Consider the following 25,024-nt stretch of genomic DNA (forward strand, 5'->3'; position numbering starts at 1 on the left):
GATAATGATACCGTTCTCATTACTAAAATCTTGTATATATTACCTTATCACCCCCTTTAAGAGATTGCATACTACTGATGTTAGGCTAACTGGTCTAATTCCCAGGGATGTATTTTGGGCCCTTTTTAAATATTGGTGCTGCATTGGCTTTTTTCCAATCAGCTGGTACCATTCCAGTCAGTAAAATATAACAATGGTCTGGCAATTACTTGACCAAGTTCCCCAATTACCCTCAGGTGCAAGCCATCTGGTCCCAGTGATTTATTAATGCTAATTTTCCCAAGTCTAATTTTAATTCTGTCCTCTTAACCACGGAGGTGCTTCCTGTGATGTGTCATGAGGATAAACACTGCAGTTTTGTTTACTGAAGCCCCCCCCCCGATTCCCCCGTGAAGACTGAGAAGAATAAATTCAATACCTTTGCCATCTCCCCATTCTTTGTAACCAGATGTCCTTCCGCATTCTTTATGGGGCCAATCTGTCCTCTCTTTTTTACTGTTTACATACCTAAAGAATTTCTTGGGATTTTTTTTCTCTCCTTCGCTATGTGTCTTTCATGTTCTATCGTACTTATTGCACCCTTACATTTCTTGTTGCATTCTTTATAAAGTCTGAATAAAGGTGATGAACCCTCAACCTTGTATTTTTTGAAGGCCTTCTCCTTTGCTTTTATATGCATTTTTACATTGGAGTTAAACCATCTAGGATTTTTGTTTGCTCTTTTAAATTTATTACCCAATGGGATGCATTGGCTAATGCCCTTATTTAATATGCTCTTAAAGCAAACCCATCTCTGCTCCGTGTTCTTTGTTCCTAAGACTTTATCCCAATTTATGCCTTCTAGCAAGGATTGTAGTTTAGGGAAGTTGGCTCTTTTGAAATCCATTATCTTTGTATTTCCCTTATGTTTCCCATTTGTGTGATTTATACTGAAGTCAATTGACTGTGATTGCTGTTACCTAAATTGTCCCGTATTTCCACATCCGTGATCAGGTCTGTATTGTTGGTAATCAGTAGATCCAGTAATGCTTTATTTATACAAACGAAAGAACGCGCTGCTCGCTTCCGCATACGATCAACACTGAAGAAGCGCACCTTTTAGTGTGTGAAACACGTCTAGAATTTGTACTCTCTGTAACACTTGGGATGTTCTTTATTAAATAAGAATTTTGATGGATCTTGGAGTGCAGCCATTTCTTCAGTGCTGAACGCTTTATTTCTAGTTGGTGCATCTACCTTTTGACTGATAAAATTGTCCTGCAAGACATTTAGGAACTGGCGAGCCTTAGATGAATGCGCGGTTCCCTCCGCCCAGTCTATGTCTGGATAATTAAAATCCCCCATTATGATACTACTTCACATCCTTGCTGCTAATCCAAATTGTGATAGGAGATCTGTTTTCCCTTCCTCCCTCAGGTTAGGGGGCCTATAGCATACTCCCAGTATTATTTTCCCTTTAGCTTCATCCCTTTGGAGCCCTACCCATAAGGATTCCACCTCCTCCCTAAGTGATGTCATCTCTCACATTCACTTGTACATAATTTTTGATATATAGGCATACCCCTGCCCCTTTTTTACCCTCTCTATCCTTGTGATAAAGGGTATATTCTTGAATGTTTGCCAGCCAATTACGAGAGCTGTTGAACCAGGTCTCTGAAATTCCTACAAAATCTAAATCCTCCTCGTACAACAGTATCTAGTTCACCCATCTTGTCTGCCAGGCTCCTGGCATTGGTGAACATGCCACAGTTTAGACCGGTCGCATATTATCCTCTTATTGCGCATTGCAACTAGGACTTGCTACTATACTTACCTTGGCTTTATGTGCTTTGGTTCACCTACCACTAATGCCCTTAATACTACTCTCTGGAATATTTTTCGTGCTGACTATCTCTACCTCTGGACCCCCCCCCCGGTTTAAAAACCCCTCTAACTTTTTGGCTATCTTCATTTCCAGCTGATCTGGAATTATTATTTTTAAAATAATGAGCCCATACCTTCTGCTCCAAGAGTCAAATGCAAGGCAAAAGACTGACGACTCGGTGGCAGACCCCAAACCCCAAAAGAGGCGTACCTAACATACCAAGCTTTTGCTGGCTAAAGAGGGAGCAAAACCACCTCAGAGACTGCCCTACGATCTTCTGGCCTGAGATACTCTCAAAACACAGGAGCCTCAGATGCCTCCTTCACACAGGTGGGGGAAAGCTTACAGCATCTGGCCATTCTCACATCCATATACTAACCAGGCTTGATCCTGCTTAGGCTTCGATTTACAGAGATCAGGCATGCTCAAGGTGATGCGGCCGCAGTCACAGAGTTATGCTCTGCTCAGGGCAGAGTTGCGAATGGCTTTGTATGTTGTGGTTAGTATTTTGAATTTAATTTGCTGGGTGATTGGGAGCCAGTGTAGGGATTGGAGGAGAGGGTTGGCAAACACTGAGCATTTAGTAAGGCGGATAAGTCTGGCAGCAGCATTCAAGATAGATGGAAGTGGGGATAGCCTATGGAGAGGCAGGCCAATGAGAAGGGAGTAACAATAGTAAAGGCAAGAAATAACAAAGGAGTGAATGAGGAGCTTGGTGGTTTAATTTGTTGATGTTACTTTGACAACGATTGCACTTGAGGCTGAAATGGCAAGTCAGAGTCTAAGATTGCATCTAGTACCCTGGCGTGAGGGGAGGGACTGATGGCTGTCACAGAGTCATGGAGGGGGGCACGGGCAGGGGGGAATATTAATAGCTCAGTTTTAGAGAGATTTAGTTTAAGGAAGTGGTGCAACATCATGTCAGTTAGTAAGTTAGTAATGCGAGAGGAAACTGAAGGAGTGAGGTGAGGATAGATTTGGGTGTGATCGGCGTATAAGTGGTATTAGAAGACGTGGGCGCTTATCAAGTGATCAAGGGAGGTGTAGATAGAGAAGAGAAGGGGTCCAAGAACAGAGCCTTGAGGAACCCCCACAGAAAGGGGCAATGGAGAGGAGGAGACAGTTGTAGGCAACACTGAAGAAGGAGCACTGTGATAGATAGGCAGAGAACCAGGATAGAGCAGAATCTTGGAGGCCAAGGGAATGTAGTTTATTGAGAAGGAGCGGGAGATCAACAGTATCAAAGGCCAAAGAGAGGTCAAGTAGTAGGAGTATGGAGTACTGGCTGTTGATTTTAGCAGTTAGTAAATCGTTAGTGAGTTTAAGTAAGGCAGTTTCCATGGTCTGCTGCAAGCAAAACCCAGACTGTAAGGGGTCAAGGAGGTTATTTTCACTGAGGTAGGAGCTAAGACGGTTGTAGACTAAGCATTCTAGAAGTTTAGAGGTGAATGGGAGCAATGAGATGGGTCTTAAGTTGTTCTGGTTGGTGGGGTCCAGTGTGGGCTTTTTAAGAATGGGAGTGATCTGCACATTTTAGAGGGGAGGGGGAAGGTGCCACTAGAGTAGGAGAGATTGAAGATGTGAGTGAGGGAGCATAGGATAGAAGAAGGTGACCATAGTAGTTGTGAGGGAACAGGAGCCAAGGGACAATTGATTAGGTGGGCTTCTGAGAAAACATTTGTAACCTCTTCAGTAGTAGCCAATTCAAAAGCGGCGAGTGTTGAATGTGCTGTTAGGCAAGGTATGTTGAGTGGGGAAGGTGTACACACAGTGGAGGTGTTCTCACGATTTGCATCAGTCTTGTCTTTGAAGTGATTGCCAATCTCTTGGGCAGTGAGCGAGTTAGTGGGTAGAGGGGGTGGGGGATGAAGCAGAGAGTTAAAGGTTGAGAAGAGCCGATGGGGACTGGATGATAGGGTATTAATAGAAGAGACAGAGTAGGCTTGTTTGGCAGCATGTATGTATCCCAAAGCAAATAAGCATGTATGTATGTATGTATGTATGTATGTAGTCCTAGGCAAATAAGCACATATGTATACCGTTTAATGCAACTAAGCACATTGTTTTTCCAAACATGTGCTTATGTCACATGTATGTATACAAAATCTATGCAAAACATGTGTTTATTCAAGCATGCGTTTAGGCAACAAGCATGTATACTATGCTGCACTTGGCCCCATACTAGTTTTTACTAGTTTAGCACCTGTTCAACTGCACCAGGCCCCATACTATCTTTGTGACAAATGCACAGTATTCTGGAGATCCAGTACTTTAACCACTTGCCGACCAGCCGCCATCATTATACTGAGGCAGGTGGAACTATCCCGCGAACCTTCGTAGCTGTATGTCAGTTCCTTTAAGCAGGATAGCAGGCACGCAAATGCTGCATTGCGGGGGAGCCAATGCTCGTGGCTGGCGGTCGCGCACTAATGCGGCACGAGAGGCAGAACAGAAACATGTCTGTCTAAACACAGAAATCCCTGTTCTGTGAGGAGAGGAGAGGCAGATCATGAGTTTCTAATAGCTAGGAACCATGATCTGTCATCTCCTATAGTCAGTCTCCTACCCCACACAGTCAGGGAACACAGTTAACCCCTTGATCGCCCCCTAGTGTTAACCCCTTCCCTGCCCGTGACATTTACACAGCAATTAGTGCATTTTTATAGCACTGATCGCTGTATAATTGTGAATGGTTTCAAATATGTGTCAAAAGTGTCCGATGCGTTTGCCATAATGTCGCAGTCCTGACAAAAATCACAGATCACCGCCGCTAGTAAAAAAAAAAAAAAAATAATAATAAAAACGCCATAAATCTATCCCCTATTTTGTAGATGCTATAACTTTTGTGCAAACCAATCAATATACGCTTATTGTGATTTTCATTAGCAAAAATATGTAGAAGAATACATATCGGCCTAAACGGAGAAAAAAAAAAAAAAAAAATGGGGATATTATAACAAAAAGTACAAAATATAGATTTTTTTTTTTAAATTGTCATTTTTTTGTTTATAGGGTAAAAAATTAACTCAGAGATGATCAAATACCACCAAAAAAAGCTCTGTTTGTGGGGAAAAAAAAGGATGTTGATTTTATTTGAGTAAAGTGGCGCACAATTGCGCAATTGTCAGTTAAAACAATGCAGTGCCGTATCGCAAAATATGGCCTGGTCACTGAGCAGCCAAATCTTCCTGGGCTGAAGTGGTTAAAGTGTACTGCTAGGGGTGTATCAACTTTCAGTTGTACAGGCCCCCTGGATTAAGCAGTATATAATCATGACTTGTCTGGCTACACATTTCCCCCATAGTAAGTACTCACACTTCACTAGTCTCCATGGGCTGGTGTTATATCTCCAGAGGCCCCACTTGGTATTCCCAGGACCACATGGCTTTTTTAACATGGCCACCCTTCCACTTCCTGCCTATATAGAAAATAAGCCATACTAAGCGACCTGCGCCCTCTAGTAGAGAAACAGCAGCCCGCACAACTAAGTAGTACACAGCATGATTAAACAGTACACTGCCTCCAGTGGCCACCCAGAGAACAGACAGTCAGATCTCTCTCTCTCTTTTTTTTTTTTTTCAAAGAGAAACTGCAAAAATGCAGAATTACCATTCCTACTGCAGGACTCTGAACATAACATGAGTCCAATCTTCACCCATCACGGCAAGCTTTGTCATAAAAAAACTTCAGAGACTGGGTCCCCCTTAATCTGGGGTCCACTCCAATGGACCTGTATAGCACCCTACAGGAAAGCCCCTTGGTCAAAACAAACACTGCACAGGGTTCCATTACGCAGGGTCCAGAGCCATAAGGCTGCATTGCAGGCAAAACCTTGAGGAATGTTCTCTCTTTCCAATGAGGCTTGGGTACCATGCATTTTGGCTGATAGCTTTTCCGAATGGATCCGAATGACGTCTATGATTCTTAAAAAAACCATCCAGACCTTCAAGTATGCTCCAAGAGCACATGTTGCTTCAGTGACCATCCACTGGCGAAAAAACGTAGGTACTTCATGTTTAGGAGGGGTTATATAGGGAAGGACTTCTTGATTGATTTACCAGTGTCCATTCACCAGTAGGTGTCGTATAACCCAAATAGTAATGACTGCTCTGTGTCCCGTGATGTATGATAAAGAAAAAAAGACTTTACAATCACTTTAAACATCTCACTGTACCAACTGAAGACGTTTCTTCATCCAAAGACTCTGCAGACAGGAAGTTTGAGATGCTCCTAAATGCTCTTTTTGCCCTTGAAAGCCTAGCACTGAAACCAGATATCGCTGTCTCTCAAACTGCAGATAATTGGACTAAGGCAATGAAAAAAAAACATGATCCTGTATTTTAAGACCATACTTTAACTGAGCAAAACAGTACCTACCTTCTACTCTGCTCTTTTGTGTGGATGCTCTAGAAAAAGTAATGAAAACAAATTTCCAGAATGGCACCAATCACATGTGCAGAAACTTATGGACCAAAGCCTGAAAAGTTGAACCTGGTTGTCACAGATGCCTCAAATGTATGCCGTTTGAAGGGTGACATCTTTTTGGGGAGGCACTTGACTAATTCATTAAAGATGTCACAGGAGATGAGGCTCTACTTCCACAGTAGAATATTAAAAAAAAAACCTCTTTAGGAGCCTCTACCTCTTTAAAATGCAGACCACCTTATCCTCCTACCTAGGTTTTAACTTCAAAACCTAAGTTTTGTCCACAAACTGGAGCAAGAGATACTCACACTACTAGGAAACGACACATGGCCTAGTCCCAACAAAATTGACCGGCTGTCTCAAGGTCCTCTTTTCCACTCCGCTTCTCTCACTGGCTTTTTTATAAATATATCTTGCATCAGGCCCAGCTTGCAGCACTCTGTGCTTACTTGGTCCCCTCTGCCCTGCAGAAATCGCACTTTGAACCCATTATGGATATCCCTTAGATGAGCTTGCATGTAAATTGGCCTTTTTAGTTGCCATCATGTCTATCAGATGCTTCTCTGAGTTTGTTAGTCCTCTCTTGTAAGGAGCTATTCCTTATTCCTAAGGTGGTATTAATCTTCATTGCCTGGACGTTGTCAGAGTCAGAAGATTTTACCTCAAAGCAACAGCTTCTATCAGGAATACGGACTCCGTATTTGTCCTATCCCTAGGACCTTGCAAAGAATCATTCTGCTTCCAAGTTCACCATTGTTCGATGGATTAGCCAACTGATCACTAACAGATCAACCGTGCCCTTTTCTTCCTGGTGGAGTATGGTCTCCCAGGGCAAAATCGAGATGAGGTTGATCTTAAAGTTGCAAAAATGAGCTCTGGTGGCTCTGCAGTGACTGAAGAATCTTGCTAGTAGAAAGAGAAATCTTGATAAAAAGCAAAAAGCGTACAAGGGAACATTTGCTTCTCTCAGAAGAGAGAAGAAATGTCTATTCTCTTAAGGACACTAGCAAAAAAACAAGGCAAACTGGGAGAGGGAGGGATTATACTGGGCTGCCATAACAGCTCTTGTGTGGCAGTGTGTTCAATTTCCTAAAAGGTAGCAGCATAACCCTATGTTTCTGGATTCTTCTCCTGTGCAATTACGAAAACCGCAAACAGTATAGTCCTTTATTTTCAAGGGCATCTACTTGATGATTATTTTTAAAATTAATATATATTGTAAGATTGAGGTGATCAGACTCAAGCGGTAGGTGCATTATCAGGGGCGTGACTATAGGGGGTGCAGCAGTCGCGACCGCAACTGGGCCCCATGCAGCCCCCTCTACATAGGGCCGGCAGCAGTATAGGCAGCTAGGGGTACCAGTGCACCATGCACACGGGTGGCTGGAGGTGGAGGGTGACTAGCAGAGCTCCATGCTCGACTATCGCACTGGCTGCTCTTTAGTTGTGCATTCCCTGCATGACCTGTGTCCTCGGCTGGCTCCTCAGAGTACCCCTCTCCTGCTCCATGCATTGCCGCTCAGTCTGATGTCTATTCTCCCCAGCCAGAGTCTGGCCCACACTGCACTGCATACTTCTCCCAGGTGAACAAACTTTAAGCACACAGATGCAGTGTGCAGCCCTATGAGAGCTGGCTCCCCGGAGGACACTGCAGGCTTGTCTGCCAGCCCCCTTCCTCCCCCGTCATACACAGATGATGAAAGGTCTTTCTGGGAGATATGCTGATCACCTGTCCAGCACACTGGATGGAGCCCAGGCCAACATGGATAAGTGCGCGGCCTGCAGCTTGGTCATGGTGAGTGAGAGGATCCCATCCCCCACACACCATTACTTACCCCCTCCATCTCCCCCTGGGCACAGGGGCCCCTTCTCACGTGGGGACAGGGACCCCCCATCTCCCCTGGGGACAGGGACCCCTTCTCACCTGGGGGCAGTAACTTCATCTGCCCTGGAGAAAAGGACCTCATCTGGGAACGGGGACCCCATCCTGCCTAGGGACAGTCCCCCAATGGGGCACCTAAAAAAAAAAAAAAACTACTGATGCCAGTGGTGAAACTACAGGGCTCACAAAGGTCATACCTGTGACCACGCCCTGGAGTTCCACCGCTAGACTCGGAGGGAAGGGCCCTGGCTGGGGTTCAGGGGGGCCCTGAAGGTTCTAGTTACGCCACTGTGCATTATCAATAAGTGGGCCAGTCCAAAATTGTATTTTTAAGGGCCTGGTAGCCCACTTTTATTTAAAAGAATGGAAAAGTTCACAAAAAGACATTAGTAGCTCAAGCAGGAGGCTCCACCATTACTGTATCTTGCACACTCAGAATATTTAAGCCTTCTCGCTTACTCTTTTCACACAACTGCTTCAGGCCTCCAGCTTAGGCCTAAGGTCTGCTCCTTAGACCAAAAAAGTTCCTTACAGTAAAGCTCACTTATAGCTTACTCACAATCAGCTCATTGCTGCTCTGTCACAGACTACATCTGCCTCCTGCAGACATGCATGCTCTGGCTGTCCCCATACAGCCTCTGACTCCTGCAGAGGAATGGGAGTCCATCTGACTCCCATGCACAAACCTTCTGTTTGTTGGATGGGGCCCTGAGCCATAGTCAGTTTACAACTAAATAGCCCAGCACACAGCTGTGCAATTAGCATGCCTGTCTCTCCAAAATCTGGAGTAAAGCAGCAATCTTCCAGGTAGCACAGGGTCCCACTACTACAATAGTTCATAAAATCACATCACACAAGCTCAGATATAAATGGACAGAAATAAATTAGTTGGCAGGGCTACTGTACCAAATAAAGTTTCCATTTACCGTATTTATCGGCGTATAACACGCACTTTTTTCCCCACGCGGGTGCGTGTTATAGGCCGATCCGCCGCGATTTACTATCGATTTTTGGGCTCTGGGCGGCTTTCAGCCGCCTTCGGCCCTTCTCGCGGCTTTCGGCCACCTTCGGCCCTTCTTGGCGGTTTTCGAGAGCGGCCGAAAGCCTCCAAGTACGGCTGAGGCGGCCGAAAGCCTCCGAGTACGGCCAAGATGGCCGAAAACTGCCGAGAAGCGGCGAGAGCGACCGAAAGCCTCCGAGTACGGTCGAAAGCCTCCGAGTAAGGCCGAGGCGGCCGAAAGCCTCAGAGTACGGCCGAGGTGGGCGAAAGCCATTTTTAAAAACATAAGCTGAGGGGACAACGATGCACAAGGCTGCAATGACCGACAAGGCTGCAATGACCGACAAGGCTGCAATGACCGACAAGGCTGCAATGATGGACAGGCTGCATGACAAGGCTGCAATGATGGACAGGCTGCATGACAAGGCTGCAATGATGGACAGGCTGCATGACAAGGCTGCAAATGACACTGACAAGGCTGCATTGATGGGCATTTAAATGTAAGTTTTTTTTCCTTAAATTTCCCTCCTAAAAGTTTTCTTCCTTAAAATTGCGTGTTATACGCCGATAAATACGGTAATTAATTTTCTCTGGTCTACTTATGGATTTATATATATTTTTTTTATTTCAAACCGTTTTATGTAATATGATAAAAACGCAACCAGAAACTGGTCTGCAAGTTAACAAATTTTGAGCCTTGATATTATTTTACATAGCACTTAAATATATATGCATATTTTATGCACTCAGTATGCATATTTTATTACCATTACCAGACACACGGCATCACAATAGCAGGCAATTATGTTATTGCTGGCACTTCAAACTTCTAGAGACATATTTGCTCAATAGAGGGCGCACTAAGCTTTTTTTTCAATACAAATCTACATTAGACTAGTTAAGCCCTCTACAGGTTATACGATCGAGTACATATGTTACGGGACAGAATAAAGAAACATTTTCATAATTTTGATATGCTATTATTCAGCAGGTTTAGAATGCCTTTTTACACCATCATATGCTTCGAATAAATTAAGGAGATTGGGTCTTTTAGGTACCAAGAGACATTAGAGGATAGTTACTCTAAGATCTCAAAAATAGTCTAAAATCCATTGTCTGCAGACAACACCCCACAACCTCTTCAAATTCTAGGAAAATATCAAACACTGCCAACCACTTCGAGTCTTTTAACATAAGTCCACAGTTACAGTGTCTGTAGGTATACACTGTAATCTACTGTTAGAGGAGTGTGCAAGTCTCTATGCCAGCCAGTGAGCAGGAACGTCGATCAGCAGTGGCACTGACTGCTCTTTGAAACTAAAGCTACTCCTGGTCTCCCCAATATTGTCATTAATTCTTTTAGTAAGTAATTCACTGCCAATCTATAACTTAGCTGTGTGATGCAATCCTGACTGCTTTTATAGCCAAACACATAAAAAAAAAACCCCCCAAAAAAAACAAAGAATCACAGTTACTGTGCAACAGAAGTGTAGTTTGAATTGTTCCAAACCTGAGTTTATTGGAGGACTTTTAATCACATTAGTAATGGTCTTCTGTATTGCAGGAGTCAAGCCAGCTCGGTGCACATCGAGTGGATAACCTGCTTTCAGAGCTTGCCAAAGATGCATGCCAACTGCTGCCAAACTTATACTTCTGGCATCAGCAATTTTTTGCTGTAAAAAATAAAATACAGTTAATGTTAGATTAAATATGAAGGTGGAGTATTTAGGAGCTTGTGTGTTAATTTTTGTATAATGATAGGGGGCAGTGATTGCAGCCCTACTAAGCCTCACTCCCGTTTACAGTCAAATGAAGATCTTACTTTATGGTATAGCCAGTACAGAGCTGGGTAAAGCAGAGAAAAACATCACCATCAGTATATTCTTTCTAACATCCACTGCTCACTTCAAAACGTTAGTGCTATGGTTTGTGTCTTTATCGTTCAGCTTTTAAAAAATGATTGTGTTGAGCTTTATTTGTATCTGCGGGACTTTTAACAGTAATCAAAGCATATTTATTGGGTATATTGGCACATGTGAGTAAATATGCTCCAGTTCTATTTACGTATGCCTCTTTTACTATCAGTGCAGTGAGGCCACACCAATTATTCACTACATATGCCACATCATCCTTGTCCTTGAAGAGCCCAGAGATACTTCTTTTACAATCCTATTAACACTCCAGGCTGGGAGAGACTGACTGAAGTAAAGGTTCAGAAATTCTTCACATCCGCATATCTTGTTCAGGCAGGGGTTAAGGCTCTGTATACACCTTTTAATGTATGACAGTGCAAGCATGTTTTATGTGCAGCAACATGCACTGCGTTAGGGCAGCCCAGTACTGGATAATGAGATAATCAGAGATAGTTTACCCTCACTTGTATGTCCCCCTCACACCAATTTAACAAACAGCAGGTGAGGTTTAGATCTCCAACAGCAACACAAACAAAAATGAAAATTCTTTACCTTAACAGGGTAAAAATCCCTGTCAGATTTGTGTTGCTGTCTGTGTCCCTGTTGCAGATGTATTCTCACTTCCTATCTAGTGAAACTTGTTGGGCTGACAGAAAGTGGGGGTACAGACAGGGCCTAATCCTTCTTCACTCAGGCCAAAAACATTTTCTTTAGTTTTGTACAAACATACACCCGAACGGGGTACTCTATAATTATATGTAAGAAAATTAATTGTATATACTGTTTGTGGCCCGTAGCTTAACTCTGAATTACATATATATTTTTTTTGGCCATATTTACATTGACCTAACTTGGTCTAGGGTAAATATGGCATATTCCATACCTGGCCAATCCTATGTGAAAGTGGATAATCACTGTAGTAGGTGCCACTACTGCATTGATCCTCACTGTCTTCCAAATCTCACACTGAGCAGATGCCTTTCTGCACAGTAACCACATAGGCTCACCTACTCGACACAGACACCATGCCTTGTATTTTTCTCAATTAATACAAGGCACTCTCTTGACTTCACTAGGTGAAGATTGTGGCATCATCAAACAGCCTCTCAAGCTCATACAATCAGAGAACCCTTTGTATTAAGAGAACGCAAAGCATTTTCTGATTGGTGCTGAGCAAGCTAAAAGGTTTCCAGAAGACAGTGAGGGTCATTGTAGCGACAACTACTAGAGTGATTCTCTGCTTCCAAAGGGATCAGCCCAGTATAGAATATGCATACTTACATTGTTCCAAGCTGAATCGATATACAGAAAGCATTTAATGTTTATATGTTTGGGTGCTTTTAAAGAATTGCTGTATGAATTTCTATGATAGTGTAAACTAGCAAAAACCGTTCAAGAACTAAACTCACCAAAGACAGTTTCTGGTCCTGAAACAGAGAGTGGGTAATGCGCTGAGACTCTGGGAGTGGCATGTTAACTGAACCTTTTGCTACCGACACAACTGGATTTGGTTTTACATCCGATTCCGAAACAGAAAAAGAATCTGCCTATAAAAAAAAAACAAAGAAAAAACAAAACAAAGATCACCCCTTTAATTCCTCTGGTTCTGATACTGAATATGATCCAGAGCTCAACAAAATCTCAAGACTCCTTCCATAAACACAAATACCTCCTACAACATCACATTTAAGCATGGACACTTATTAGTATAACATTGTCAACTTGATTCCATCAATACTGCAAATAAAAAGAAAAAAAGACACGTATTTTTAAATCTGGGTTAGCAGTCACAGCTAATCAAAGCTGTTATATGACAGTTACCACAAAGAAGAGTGATGCCGCGTACACACGACCAGACTTTCCGGCAGAAAAGGTCAGACGGAATCATTTCATCAGATATTCTGATCGTGTGTGGGCTTCATCTGACTTTTTTCTTCAAAAATTCTAACGGACCTAAAAATAGAACACGTTTTAAATCTTTCAGACGGAATCAATTCCTATCGGGAAAACCGTTCGTCTGTAAGCTATTCAGATGGACCAAATACAATGCAAGGGCAGCTACTGGCTATTGAACTTCCTTTTCTAGTCCTGTTGTACGTCATCACGTTAGGAACGAACAGACTTTGGTGTAATCTTGCGTAGACAAGTCCGTTCGGTCGGAGAATCCGGCAGTGTGTACGCGGCAAAAATAGGATTTTTCATGTGAAAGGGCGGATGAAAGGTGTCCTAGAATCCTGTGCCAAAACACTTTGCAGCCTAGTGAGGAGTGTACATACTCTTGATGGGCACAGATACACTCTCATAGCAGCTTGATAAGAGTACACATTTATCTGAACCCACTCAGCCAACATCTTCATTGGGTGGCCTGCCCAACGCTGCACAGCATATTCTTCAAATCCCTTTCAGATGGGCACAGAGGCCTGATACCTTAAAGCAGTGGCTCTCAACCCCTGTGCGCAGGACCCACTAACAGGCCAGATTTTAAGTATTACCTCAGGGAGATGCAGACTAGAATACTGCAGTCACTGAGCAGCAAATTATACTGCCTGTGATGTATTTCAGTAATCTTGCAAACCTGGCCTGTTGGTGGGTCCTGAGGACAGGAGTGGAGAACCACTGCTAAGCATTTGTAAACCCCCACAAAAAACTTTTATTTGCTCTATTTTGGACTGGTAAATATTTAAAAGGGAAGTGTTTTGTTACAGCTGTTCAGTTAGCGCAGATAATATCTGAAAAATGAAAACTGTGTTCCCTTCTGACTTATTTAAATGTGGTAGTGCATATATGAAACAACGCATAAAGTACAAATTTAAATAAACAAATGCCGTAAACATACTGTACATAAAGTGTTGTGCAGTACAAGAGAAAGGTGCTTGTGACGGAATGTCTCACACTCTGCTCGTGTGCTTCCGACAGTACACTGCTTCCTCCAGTCTGGACCTTCAGGTATCAGATACTACAGCGAAACGTACAACACTAGCCAACACTAGCTTGTAGGAACATGGAACTGTTTATTAGAACAAGAATACAGTCTTATATACAGTTCAGAAGGCGGTTCTCCCCTCCTGATCATATTACCCTACCAATACACTGTAACCAGAAACAAATTAACATGAGCTAAATAACTAATCATTTACGCAGCCTAGGTGACTCAGAGGTATGACCTTTCTCAGAAGACGACTTGTCTCCTACATTACAGACCATGGAATCCACATAAAAGCAATGCTTTGATTAACCAGGGATTGCAGACAGTATGGCAACAGCCTACAAAACTCTTACAATTTTCCATCATTCTGATACAGTAGAATTAATCCAGATTTCTTGAGGGATATTGTTAATCAATATTTTTTAAGTAATCCAAACCACATTCTCAGTGTCCATCATTTTCTCAGTCATCATGTGCCCCTATTAGCCACAGGGTAACTTAGACATGGGAGGTGCATGGAGAGCTGCAACATCGGATTCTGGGTTAGATTTGCACTTTATGCATGGTTTCATATATGCACTAGCACTTTTAAATACATCAAAAAGAAGCACAGTTTTCATTTTTCAGCTATTTTTCATGGTAAAATTACACCATTAAGCTGCAGCAACCCTGTATTTAGGATACTTTTATTGCACATTTAACACATTTGCCCAAGTGACCTTTTCCTTTTTTGCAGAAAAATAGGATTTTTTTCATCATAGTTACCTGTAAAATTCTTTTATTTGAGTACATCGTGGGACACAAAGTTAGGCTATTATTCCTTACTTACTGGGTTATACGTCATCTCTAGGTGAATGGACACTGGTAGACCAAAGTCTTAGACAGGCAGTCCACTCCTATATAACCCCTCCCATACAGGAAGTACTTCAGTTTTGTAGAAGGCACTGAATCCTCAAAAGAGGGGAGGGACCTCTGTGTCTTTACATGTAAGTATGATGAAAAAAATCCTATCGTACATCACGGGACACAGAGTTAGACTTATTCCTTACTTACTGGAGCAATAGCCTTGAGGGGAGGGAGACACCCTGCCCAAAAAACAGCCATCAGACATATGGTAGCCTGTAGTACACTATGGTCGAAAGCTGAAGCCTTGGCTGCTCTAACATCCACCTGATAAAATCTTGTGAACGTATGCACTGAAGACCAGGTAGCAGCCTTACAAATGTGAGCCACAGATATCTAATGCCACACCCCTGGTAGAAGGAGCTCTCACCCTGAAGGGAGGAGCCTTGTGTTTCAGACCATAGGCCTGAATAACCAATTGGCGGACCCAATTGCCGATGGAAGCTTTGGAAGCTGCCTGCCCCTTCTTGGGTTCATCTGGTAAAATAAAAAAGGAATCTGATCCTTGGAGCTCCGCAGATCAAATAAATTCTGACTGTCCGCACTATGTCCAAGGAATGCAGTTGTCTCTCTTCTGCCGAATGAGGCTGAGAGAAAAAGGAAGGCAAAAACATCCTTATTTAATTGAAAGGCCGACACCACCTTTGACAAGAAGGATGGAATAGATCATAACACGACCTTGTCATGGTGAAGGATCAAGTATGGTTCCCTGCACGAAAGGGTCACCAATTCCAACACCCTTCTAGCCGAGGGGATGGCCTTTAAGAAGGCTAGCTTGCGTGACAGCAAGACTAATGGAATTTCCTTGATAGGCTCAAATGGTTGTTTCTGTAACACAGATAGCACCAGGTTTAAGTCCCAAGGACTCATAGGTGACCTAATGGAGGGAAGCAAACGAGTCAACACCCTGGCTTCCACAGCCATGCCTTCAAATTTAGAGACCGTAAATTGGGGCGGCGCAGAAGCGCCCAAGGTTGATCTATTGCCAATCTCACAATCTAAGGAAACCAGGACCTTCTGGGCCAGGCTGGTGCCACCAGGATGACTGAAACCCCCTCTTGCCGAATCCTGCGCAACAAATGTGGAAAGAGAGGGATTGGGGGAAAGCATAAACCAGGGAGAACTAACTCCATGGAACTACCAGAGCAACTGCTCCAATTGCCAAGGGATCCCTTGTTCCGGACACAAACTTATGTAGCTTGTTGTTGAACCTGGATGCCAATAGATCGACATCTGGCTATCCCCATTGCTGGCAAATTTCCCAAAACACATTCTGGTGCAGGGACCATTCTCCAAGGCAGATCTGCTGGCGGCTCAGATAATCTGCATCCAGGTCTCTACCCCCAGGATATGGACAGATGATAGAATCAGCACATGTCCCTCTGCCCAGGCTAATATGTGGTTCACCTCCACCTGAGCTGACCGCCTCCTGGTACTGCCTTGGTGGTTGATGTAGGCCACCGCAGTGGCATTGTCGGACTGAACCCTGATAGAGCAGTCCTGAAGCTCCACCGTCCAGAACCATAGGGCCAGACGCACTGCCTGCGACTCCAGGATGAATGAATGAATGAATGAAATACTTATATAGCGCACAATGCGAACTGAATCGCCTCTAGGATGTTAATGGGAAGGCTCTGCTCTGCCCTTGACTATCTCCCCTGAGCTGTGAGCCCTTCTAGGGTCGCTCCCCAGCCAGACTGGCATCTGTGGTAATTTTTCCTTTTCGCAGGTTCCGATTCTGCAACCACCAGTTTAGGCTTAAGCGTGCCCAAGGAGATAAGGACATAGGGTAATCCAGGGCTTGCACTCTCCTGTTCCAAGCCGGCAAGATGTCTTGTAAAAGCCTAGAATAGAACCGGCCAAAGGGAACTGCGTAGGGAACTGCCTCGACACCATCCTTCTCAGATTCTTCAAATACTTAATACTTCAGAGACTGAGCTAGCCTCAGGGCTGACTTTTCTGCATTTATGACCCAGCCCAGATTTTGTAAACACTGCACTGTGCAGGCTATGCTCTGTTCTAGGGCCTACAGTACATGATCTCTGAGCAGAAGGTTGTCCAAGTAGCCAAGCACCAAGATTCCCTGGGCCCTTAACAGACCCAGTATTGGTGCTAGGACCTTTGGAAACACCCGAGGTGCTGTGGCAAGCCGGAATGGCAGAGCCACAAACTGGAAAAGATGTTTATATACTGCAAAATGCAGGAAACTGATGAGGTTGAAAGATAGGTACGTGTAAATACATGTCCTTGATATCGATGGAGGCTAGAAAGTCTCCCATCTGGACCGAGACTACTACCGAGTGTACTGACTCCATCCAAAAGGACTGGATTAAGGCTAATTTCACACTGAGGTGGTTTTCAGGTGCTTTAGTGCTTGAAATAACCTCTGAAAAGCACCTGACAACTGCCTCCAATTCATTGCAGTGTGTCTTTTCAGACTGGGGCGGGGCGCTTGCGGGACGTTAATAAAATTCCTGCAAGAAGCATCTTTGGGGTGGTTTGGGAGCGCTATAAATAGTGTTCCCAAAATACCCCACCCATTGCAATGAATGGGCAGCGCTTCCAAAGCACATGAAAAGTGATTTAAAAGTGCCACAAAAATGGACTTTTTACAATTTTTGGGGGTAAAAAGCATCCTGCAAGTGACCGAAAAGCGCCACAAAAATTAGCTGTGCTTTAGCGGTAATGGCTGGGCGCTGCCAGTGTGAAAAGTCTAATAGATACTGGTTCTGGGATCTTGGATACAAAATGGGCCTTGTGTTCCCATTTGGTTTTAGTACCATGAACAGGTTTGAAATAAAACGGCGTGCCCCTTTTAAATATAGGAACCTGTAGAATCACTCCCTGATGCACTAAATGATCTAGTGCCTTAAACCTTAAACATGTGTTGTAACAATCTGTCAAACTAGCAAGAGGCTGGACACCTGTGTGGCAGTGACAGCAGGGGGAGCTTGGGCTAGCTGCTGGTGTTTTTGTAGGAATATATATTTTTTTGCTGTCTTAGCTGCCTTTTTTCAGATGAGTCTGTGCACAGGGGTTCGCCATTGCGTACGATGGTTTACCATAGTGCATGCGGGTTCGCAGCTGTGTTGGACCCCCATGGCACAAGCAGCTTTACATAGGGAACCCCACAATAAGGGGGTTTCACTAATGCGTCCAGGTTCAGGGCAACCTTAAAAACGAATTACCCAATCTTCACCAGTCACAGCGGGTTCCGTCACTTAGGGACCTTTAAGGACTGGGTACCCTTTTCATGTTTTAGGGTCCACTCCCTTGGACCTGTACCATAGCCTGCAGGAATGCCTTAGCTCTGTAGTGTCCAGGATTCCACTACGCAGGGTCCAACGCCCTAAGGTCGCAATATAGGCAAAACCTTGCAGGATCCTTGTGTAGTCTTTGCGAGGCTCGGGTACCATTTAAATTTAGCCTATAATCTTTACTCATATAGATCCGATCGGTCAATCCCTTGATTCATTTAAGATTAATTTTGGGACGCAAGACCCGGAGTTTGAGAGAGCTCAAATAAACGTGCTCATCCACCTTGCAGACACTGGTAAAAAAAAAATGAAGTACTTCCTGTATGGGAGGGGTTATATAGGGGCGGACTTCCTGTGTAAGACTTTGGTCTACCAGTGTCCATTCACCTAGATATGGCGTATAACCCAGTAAGTAAGGAATAAAAGCCTAACTCTGCCTCCCACGATAAAGAAATATACCTGTTGAACATGCCAGAAATTTAGAAAGTGTGTTACTTCCTTTATTGCCTCACTGTTCTCAATTCTCTTTTTGACTATAGAACACCTACCCCTATGTTATAGGAGGAGTTGTTGTGCAGGCCAACATGCTTTTCTTTTACCAAGCCTAGGTTCACACTTGCGCCGGTGGTTCCCACTGCCGGGCCACACCCATTCCTGCAGTCGCAACCACCCGAACAGTGAAACAGGAAATGCGTGAGAGTTGCTGGAAATTGCTCTGGCACTGGGAACTGCACTGCATTTGCAGTTCCCGTGCAGGCTGCGATTTCTAAAATGCTGCAGGGCACATTTTCCCTCAATTTCAAGAGGCATGGCAGTCCATTCAAATGACCGTGGCTCGCAGACCCATCATAGTGTGAACCTAGTGTAAGGTGACAATGCCAATTCTGAACCAATAGGGTATAGTGGGTTAACACTGTCACCCTAGGTAACAGCGTCTATTACTAGCAGGATCACCAGGTAAAAAGAAGGAAAAAACATTAGAGTGATAAAAACGAATGGGATATTTGGGAATTGGAGAAAATGTAGAGAAATGCAACCAAACTGATAAGAGGCATTGAGGAGCTCAGCTACGCGACAAGATTAGCTGAACTGAATTTATTCTTAAATAGAGGAGATTAAGGGGGTATGATCACCATGTACAGTATCTCACATATTTGTAAATATTTTATTATATCTTTTCAGATGACAACACTGAAGACATGTCACTTTGCTACATTGTAAGTGTACAGCTTGTATAACAGTGAACATTTGCTGTCCCCCTCAAAATAACTATACACAGCCATTAATGCCTAAACCTCTGACAACAAAAGTGAGTAATATTTTGTGTGGCCACCATTATTTTCCAGAACAGCCTTAACCCTCTTGGGCATGGAGTTCACCAGAGCTTAACAGGTTGCCACTGGAGTTCACTTCCACTCTTCCAATGACAACGTCAGGAAGCTGGTGGATGTTAGAGACCTTGCCCTCCTCCACCTTCCGTTTGAGGATGCCCCACAGATGCTCAATAGGGTTTAGGTCCAGAGACATGCTTGGCCAGTCTATGATCTTTGCCCTCAGCTTCTTTAGCAAGGCAGTGGTCGTCTTGGAGATGTGTTTGGGGTTATGTTGGAATACTGCCCTGCGGCCCAGTCTCTGAAGGGAGGGGATCATGCTCTGCTTTAGTATGTCACAGTACATGTTGGCTTTCATAGTTTTCTCAATGAACTGTAGCTCCCCAGTTCCGGCAGCACTCATGAAGCCCCAGACCATGATACTCCCACCACCATGCTCGACTGTAGGAAAGACACTTGTCTTTGTACTCCTCACCTGGTTGCCGCCACACACGCTTGACACCATCTGAACCAAATAAGTTTATCTTGGTCTCATCAGACCACAGGTCATGGTTTCTAATAATCCATGTCCTTAGTCTGCTTGTCGTCAGCAAACTGTTTGCGGGCTTTCTTGTGCATCATCTTTAGAGGAGGCTTCCTTCTGGGAGCACAGCCATGCAGACCAATTTGATGCAGTGTGTGGCGTATGGTCTGAGCACTGACAGGCTGACCCACCACCCCTTCAACCTCTGCAGCAAGGCTGGCAGCACTCGTACATCTGTTTACCAAAGATTACCTCTGGATATGAAGTTTAGCACGTGCACTCAACTTCTTTGGTCGACGAGGCCTGTTCTAAGTTTCAGTGTCTTGGCAATCTTCTTATAGCCTAGGCCATCTTTATGTAGAGCAACAATTTTTTTTATTTCAGATCCTCAGAGTTCTTTGCCATGAGGTGCCATATTGATCTTTCAGTTACCAGTAAGAGTGAGAGCGATAACACCAAATTTAACTCATGCTCCCCATTCACACCTGTGACCCTGTAACGCTAACGAGTCACATGACACCGGGGAGGGAAAATGGCTAACTGGGCCCAATTTGGACATTTTCACTTAGGGGTGCACTCACTTTTGTTGCCAGCGGTTTAGAAATGAATGGCCATGTGTTGAGTTGTTTTGAGGGGACAGCAAATTCACACGCTTATACAAGCTGCACACTCACTACTTTACATTGTATCAAAATGTAATTTCTTCATCATTGTCACATAAAAAGATATAATAAAATATTTACAAAAATGTGAGGGGTGTACTCAATTTTGTGAGATACTGTATAAATACGTAGGGGATCTGTTTAGTGAACTTGATTTTGAGTCAATTTTAGTTAGTTAGTTACAGAGGACAAAGGGGCACTTTTTACGCCTGGAGAGAGATATTTAACCTCCATATATGATTTTCAAATCAGATTCAGTTCTGGGCTCTGGCTGGGCCATTCCAAAACTTTAATCTTCTTCTGGTGAAGCCATTCCTTTGTTGATTTGGATGTATTCTTTGGGCCATTGTCATGCTGAAAGGTGAATGTTCAGCTTTCTAGTAGGAGGCTGAAGGTTTTGTGTGAATATTGGCTGGTATTTGGAACTGCTTATAATTCCTTCTACCTTGACTAAGGCCCCTGTTCCAGCTGAAGAAAAATGCTGCCACCATCCTGCTTCACACTGGGTATGGTGTTCCTTTGGTGATGTGCAGTGTTGTTTCTGCACCAAACATATCTTTTGGAATTATGGCCAAAAAGTTCAACCTTGGTTTCATTAGACAAAAACACATTTTCCCACATGCTTTTGGGTGACTTCAGAGGTGTGTTTGCAAAATTTAGCGGGGCTTGAAGGTTTTTCTTCTTAAGAAAAAACTTCTTTCTTGCCACTCTACCCCATAACCCAGACTTATGAAGGATATGGGAAATTGTTGTCACATGTACCACATAGCTAGTACTTGCCAGATATTCTTGCAGCTCCTTTAACCTTGCTATAGGCCTCTTGGCAGCCTCCCTGACCAGTTTTCTTCTCATCTTTTCAGAAATGCTTGAGGGACTGTTGTGCCATATTTTCTCCACTTGATGATGACTGTCTACACTGTGTTCCATGGTATATCTAATGCCTTAGAAATTCTTTTGTATCCTTCTCCTGTTTCCTTTTAACAGTGAGATCCCTCTGATGCTTTGGAAGCTCTCTGCGGACCATGGCTTTTGTTGTAAGATGCGACTAAGAAAATGTCAGGAAAGACCTACTAGAAGAGCGAACTTTATTTGGGGTTAATTAGAGGCACATTAAATGACAGGTGTGTACTGACTCCTATTTAACATGAGTTTAAATGTGATTGCTTAATTCTGAACACAGCTACATCCCCCAGTTGTGAGAGGGTGTTCACACTTATGCAACCACATTATTTTTTTTCACTCCCCCCCAAAAGACTTCAGTTTGTTTAGCAATTGAGTTGTACAGTTTATAGGTCACATTAAAATGTGGAAAAAGTTCTGCAATGATTCATCTTGGTCTCATTTTTTTTTTTTTTACATCACAGAAACCTGACATTTTAACCGGTGTGTAGACTAATATACACTGTACACACACACACACACACACACACACACACACTATAAATACCCCCCCCCCTTTTTAAAAGTGATCACATACCCTCTGCTCTCAGCTGCATAGAGAGGCGGGGAGGAGAAACAGCAGCACACTGGTCTTCCCAATGAATGGCTGTGCAGGGGCGTGTCAGCAAAAGTCTGATCATTGAAGGAGAGTAGGCTGAGTTACCAGCACGGCAAGAAAACTGACAATGCTGTGCTCTCATGCCTAGTGTGGTCAGTTTCTAATAGGATAGTAGAGTGACTGGCAGGAAAACCAGGTATTTTACACAAAAGGAAGCAATACAAAGAGAAAAGGAAACTTTCATACAAATACATGGTACAGCTGCCACATATCAGAAATATGAATATGTTGCTTACATATCCTTTAAAGGGGTTGTAAAAGTTTTAGTTTTTTTAACCACTTGCCAACCAGCTGCCATCATTACATGGCTCTCTGCGTGAATCTCAGTAAGTATACGTCGGCTCGCGCAGTTACGGGTGGACGTGCGTCGGTGGCGTGCCCACTGCAGAAGCATGCCCGTGGGTCGGGCGGAAACAATGTCCACCGGCAAGCCATCGACAGTGTTTCCCTCAAAAAAGAAAGGACCATAAATCTTTGTAAACAAGTACATACATTTTTGGTGAATCTCGCTCGTGCTGTACAAGTTCCTGTGGCGAACATTGTGACACAATACTTTACCGCTTAGATGAAACGTTTCGTCATCTCTAAGAATCAACCATAGGAATCTGTCATCCTCCATGTTGTCTAAGAGCATATGCAAGAAATCGAAACATTTTCTTCTGTCACTTACACAAAGAGTTTGCACCAATTGCAATCGGAATGGCCTCAGAAGCAAACGTCGTATTAACACATGCCAGTCGTATGAGGGATCACAAATTCTCAGCTAGCCGACGAGCGGACTTGTGCGGGCTTAGCCTCTTGACTTTGTTGCACATTTTCCTCTGAAGTGCATTGTCTCCCTGGACTCTTCCCCTTACATAAACACCCCGATTCTTCAAATTGTTTAAACCAATGACGAATGTTCTTTGCCAATTTGATCAATTCAGAAACGCTGTTGAAACATGCTGCACCATTTTTTCAGACTCTTGCTAAATGGGAGAACACAAAATGCCCTTTGCTGCATAGACACCATCTTGTTAACGACTGAGGCTAGCGTCTATTTGGGCACTAGTATTGGTATCTAGCAACCGTCGTTTGAAATTCTAGGCCACGCCTGTAGTACAGGTTTCAATCATTGGCGGTGCGTGGTTGTACAGATATAAGGTTTTAAAATTGCATCATTCTTTTTGAAAAACTCTGTATTGTAATGGATCTGTATTGAATTTGTTTACATTGGTGAAGCATTATGTCTGTTGTTGCTATAGGCAATGGTGGGAGAGAGATACTCACAGTCTACTGCTTTTATAAAAACATTTTTGTTTCTTGTATGGAGTAACTATGGATATATTTGTGCCTGCTTCCATGGTTTAGGTACAATACCTTTATTTCCCATTTCATTGACAAAAATAAAGGTGTGAATTCCCTGTGTCTCTCATATTATATATCTGGTGCACGGTTTACGATCCTAGGGGAGTTATTTGTGTTGAGTGGCCACTCCCAGATGGGAGTTACATGATCTTCCCTTACTACTAAAGAGTCTAATTGTATAAGCCAGTGCCTGCAGCACCTGAGGACATCTGTTTAAACTAAACACGTAAGGGACAGAGCTTCAGACACTGACTTCATCATGCCATCAGCGTTGCTGAAAACAGTAGCATTTTATGTGAATCTTTTGCCAGCATTTCATAAAATTATTTTTAATAAATCATTTGTACTATCTGTTCCATTGAATTTCATACATATTTTCCCTTTCTCCTGAATTGCTTATATCCTTGATTGGTTATATGCCAAACAAGCAAAATTAACCTATAATCATCTGGAGTCCAACTATTTGGTGATAAGTGGTTGACATCCTTTCCTCTTGTTGGTCACTTCTGCATGTAGATGAAGTCATAGTCCTGACTTGGCAGAACTGTTAAGGGGGTTTATATCACATAAAATGTGTATTCGCTTCTGAGCGAGTTGTTATTTTGCTTTATAGTGAAGGCTATAGCCGAATTGTGCAATTCACAGGAGGTGTCTCACTTCAAGTGCTGTATTAGGAATTTGAAGTGTAAGTGGATCTTCAGCCTATTTTGAAAGTTTCTGTTATTGGAAACCTGTCCCCCCTCCAATAACACCAATAATAACTCCAATAATAATAATGGATAGTAATAAAAAAAGTTTTGGCTTTCTACATACTTTGTTTTTTATTCTTCCAATGTACTTCCTGCTTAGATTGCCTAGGCAAATGACATAGTGTTTGCTCCAATCACTCCTGGGATATCATCGTCAGAATTACCAGGAGTCTTCAGACAGGTTTTTTTCTCTCCTCAGAGCTCTGTGCTTGTGTGGGCGGAGGAGAAGGGTGGAGAGATGTGCCCATAAAACTATGCATCGGGGTGCAGAGGAGGGTGTGAGGTTTGTCTAGAGGTTCAAGGTCAATGCTTGAGAGTATGCAGGAGGAGGGCGGAGAGGCGTGTCCAGAGGCCAGGGATCTATACTTGTGTGTTTGGGAGAAAAGTGGAGAAGGAGGGCAGAGGGTGGATGTCCACAGGCTCCTGTACATGGTTGGAATACTTCCATAACAAATACAGCCAGCTGCAGGATTTTCTTCCTTTTTTTTTCTTTGGTTGAAGATGTCTTTCCGCAAGCGGCTGTTTTCATTGTTTTCACTGTATTATGCCCCGTACACACGATCGGAAATTCCACCAGTAAAAGTTCGATGAGAGCTTTTGGTCGGAAAATGCGATCGTATGTATGCTCCATCTGACTTTTGCTGGCGGAATTTCGGCCAGCAAAAGATTGAGAGCATGTTCTCA

The 25,024-nt window shown here is 43.4% G+C and overlaps 1 protein-coding gene across 2 annotated transcripts in view; it reads right to left on the bottom strand.

Annotated features, from left to right (window-relative positions):
• Positions 1-25,024, bottom strand: part of WRN (WRN RecQ like helicase) — a 212,458-nt gene that overhangs the window by 16,955 nt on the left and 170,479 nt on the right. For both annotated transcript variants that reach the window (XM_077476232.1, XM_077476231.1), the window contains exons 31-32: positions 12,494-12,631; positions 10,682-10,844 (exon numbers count right to left, since the gene is read on the bottom strand). In XM_077476232.1, coding sequence (XP_077332358.1) covers positions 10,682-10,844; positions 12,494-12,631 — 301 coding nt within the window. The remainder of the gene's footprint in view (positions 1-10,681; positions 10,845-12,493; positions 12,632-25,024) is intronic.

Source organism: Lithobates pipiens, unplaced genomic scaffold, assembly GCF_037356315.1.
Source record: "Lithobates pipiens isolate NorthernLeopardFrog02 unplaced genomic scaffold, aLitPip1_a1.2 Scaffold_13, whole genome shotgun sequence".
Classification (NCBI taxonomy): domain Eukaryota; kingdom Metazoa; phylum Chordata; class Amphibia; order Anura; family Ranidae; genus Lithobates; species Lithobates pipiens.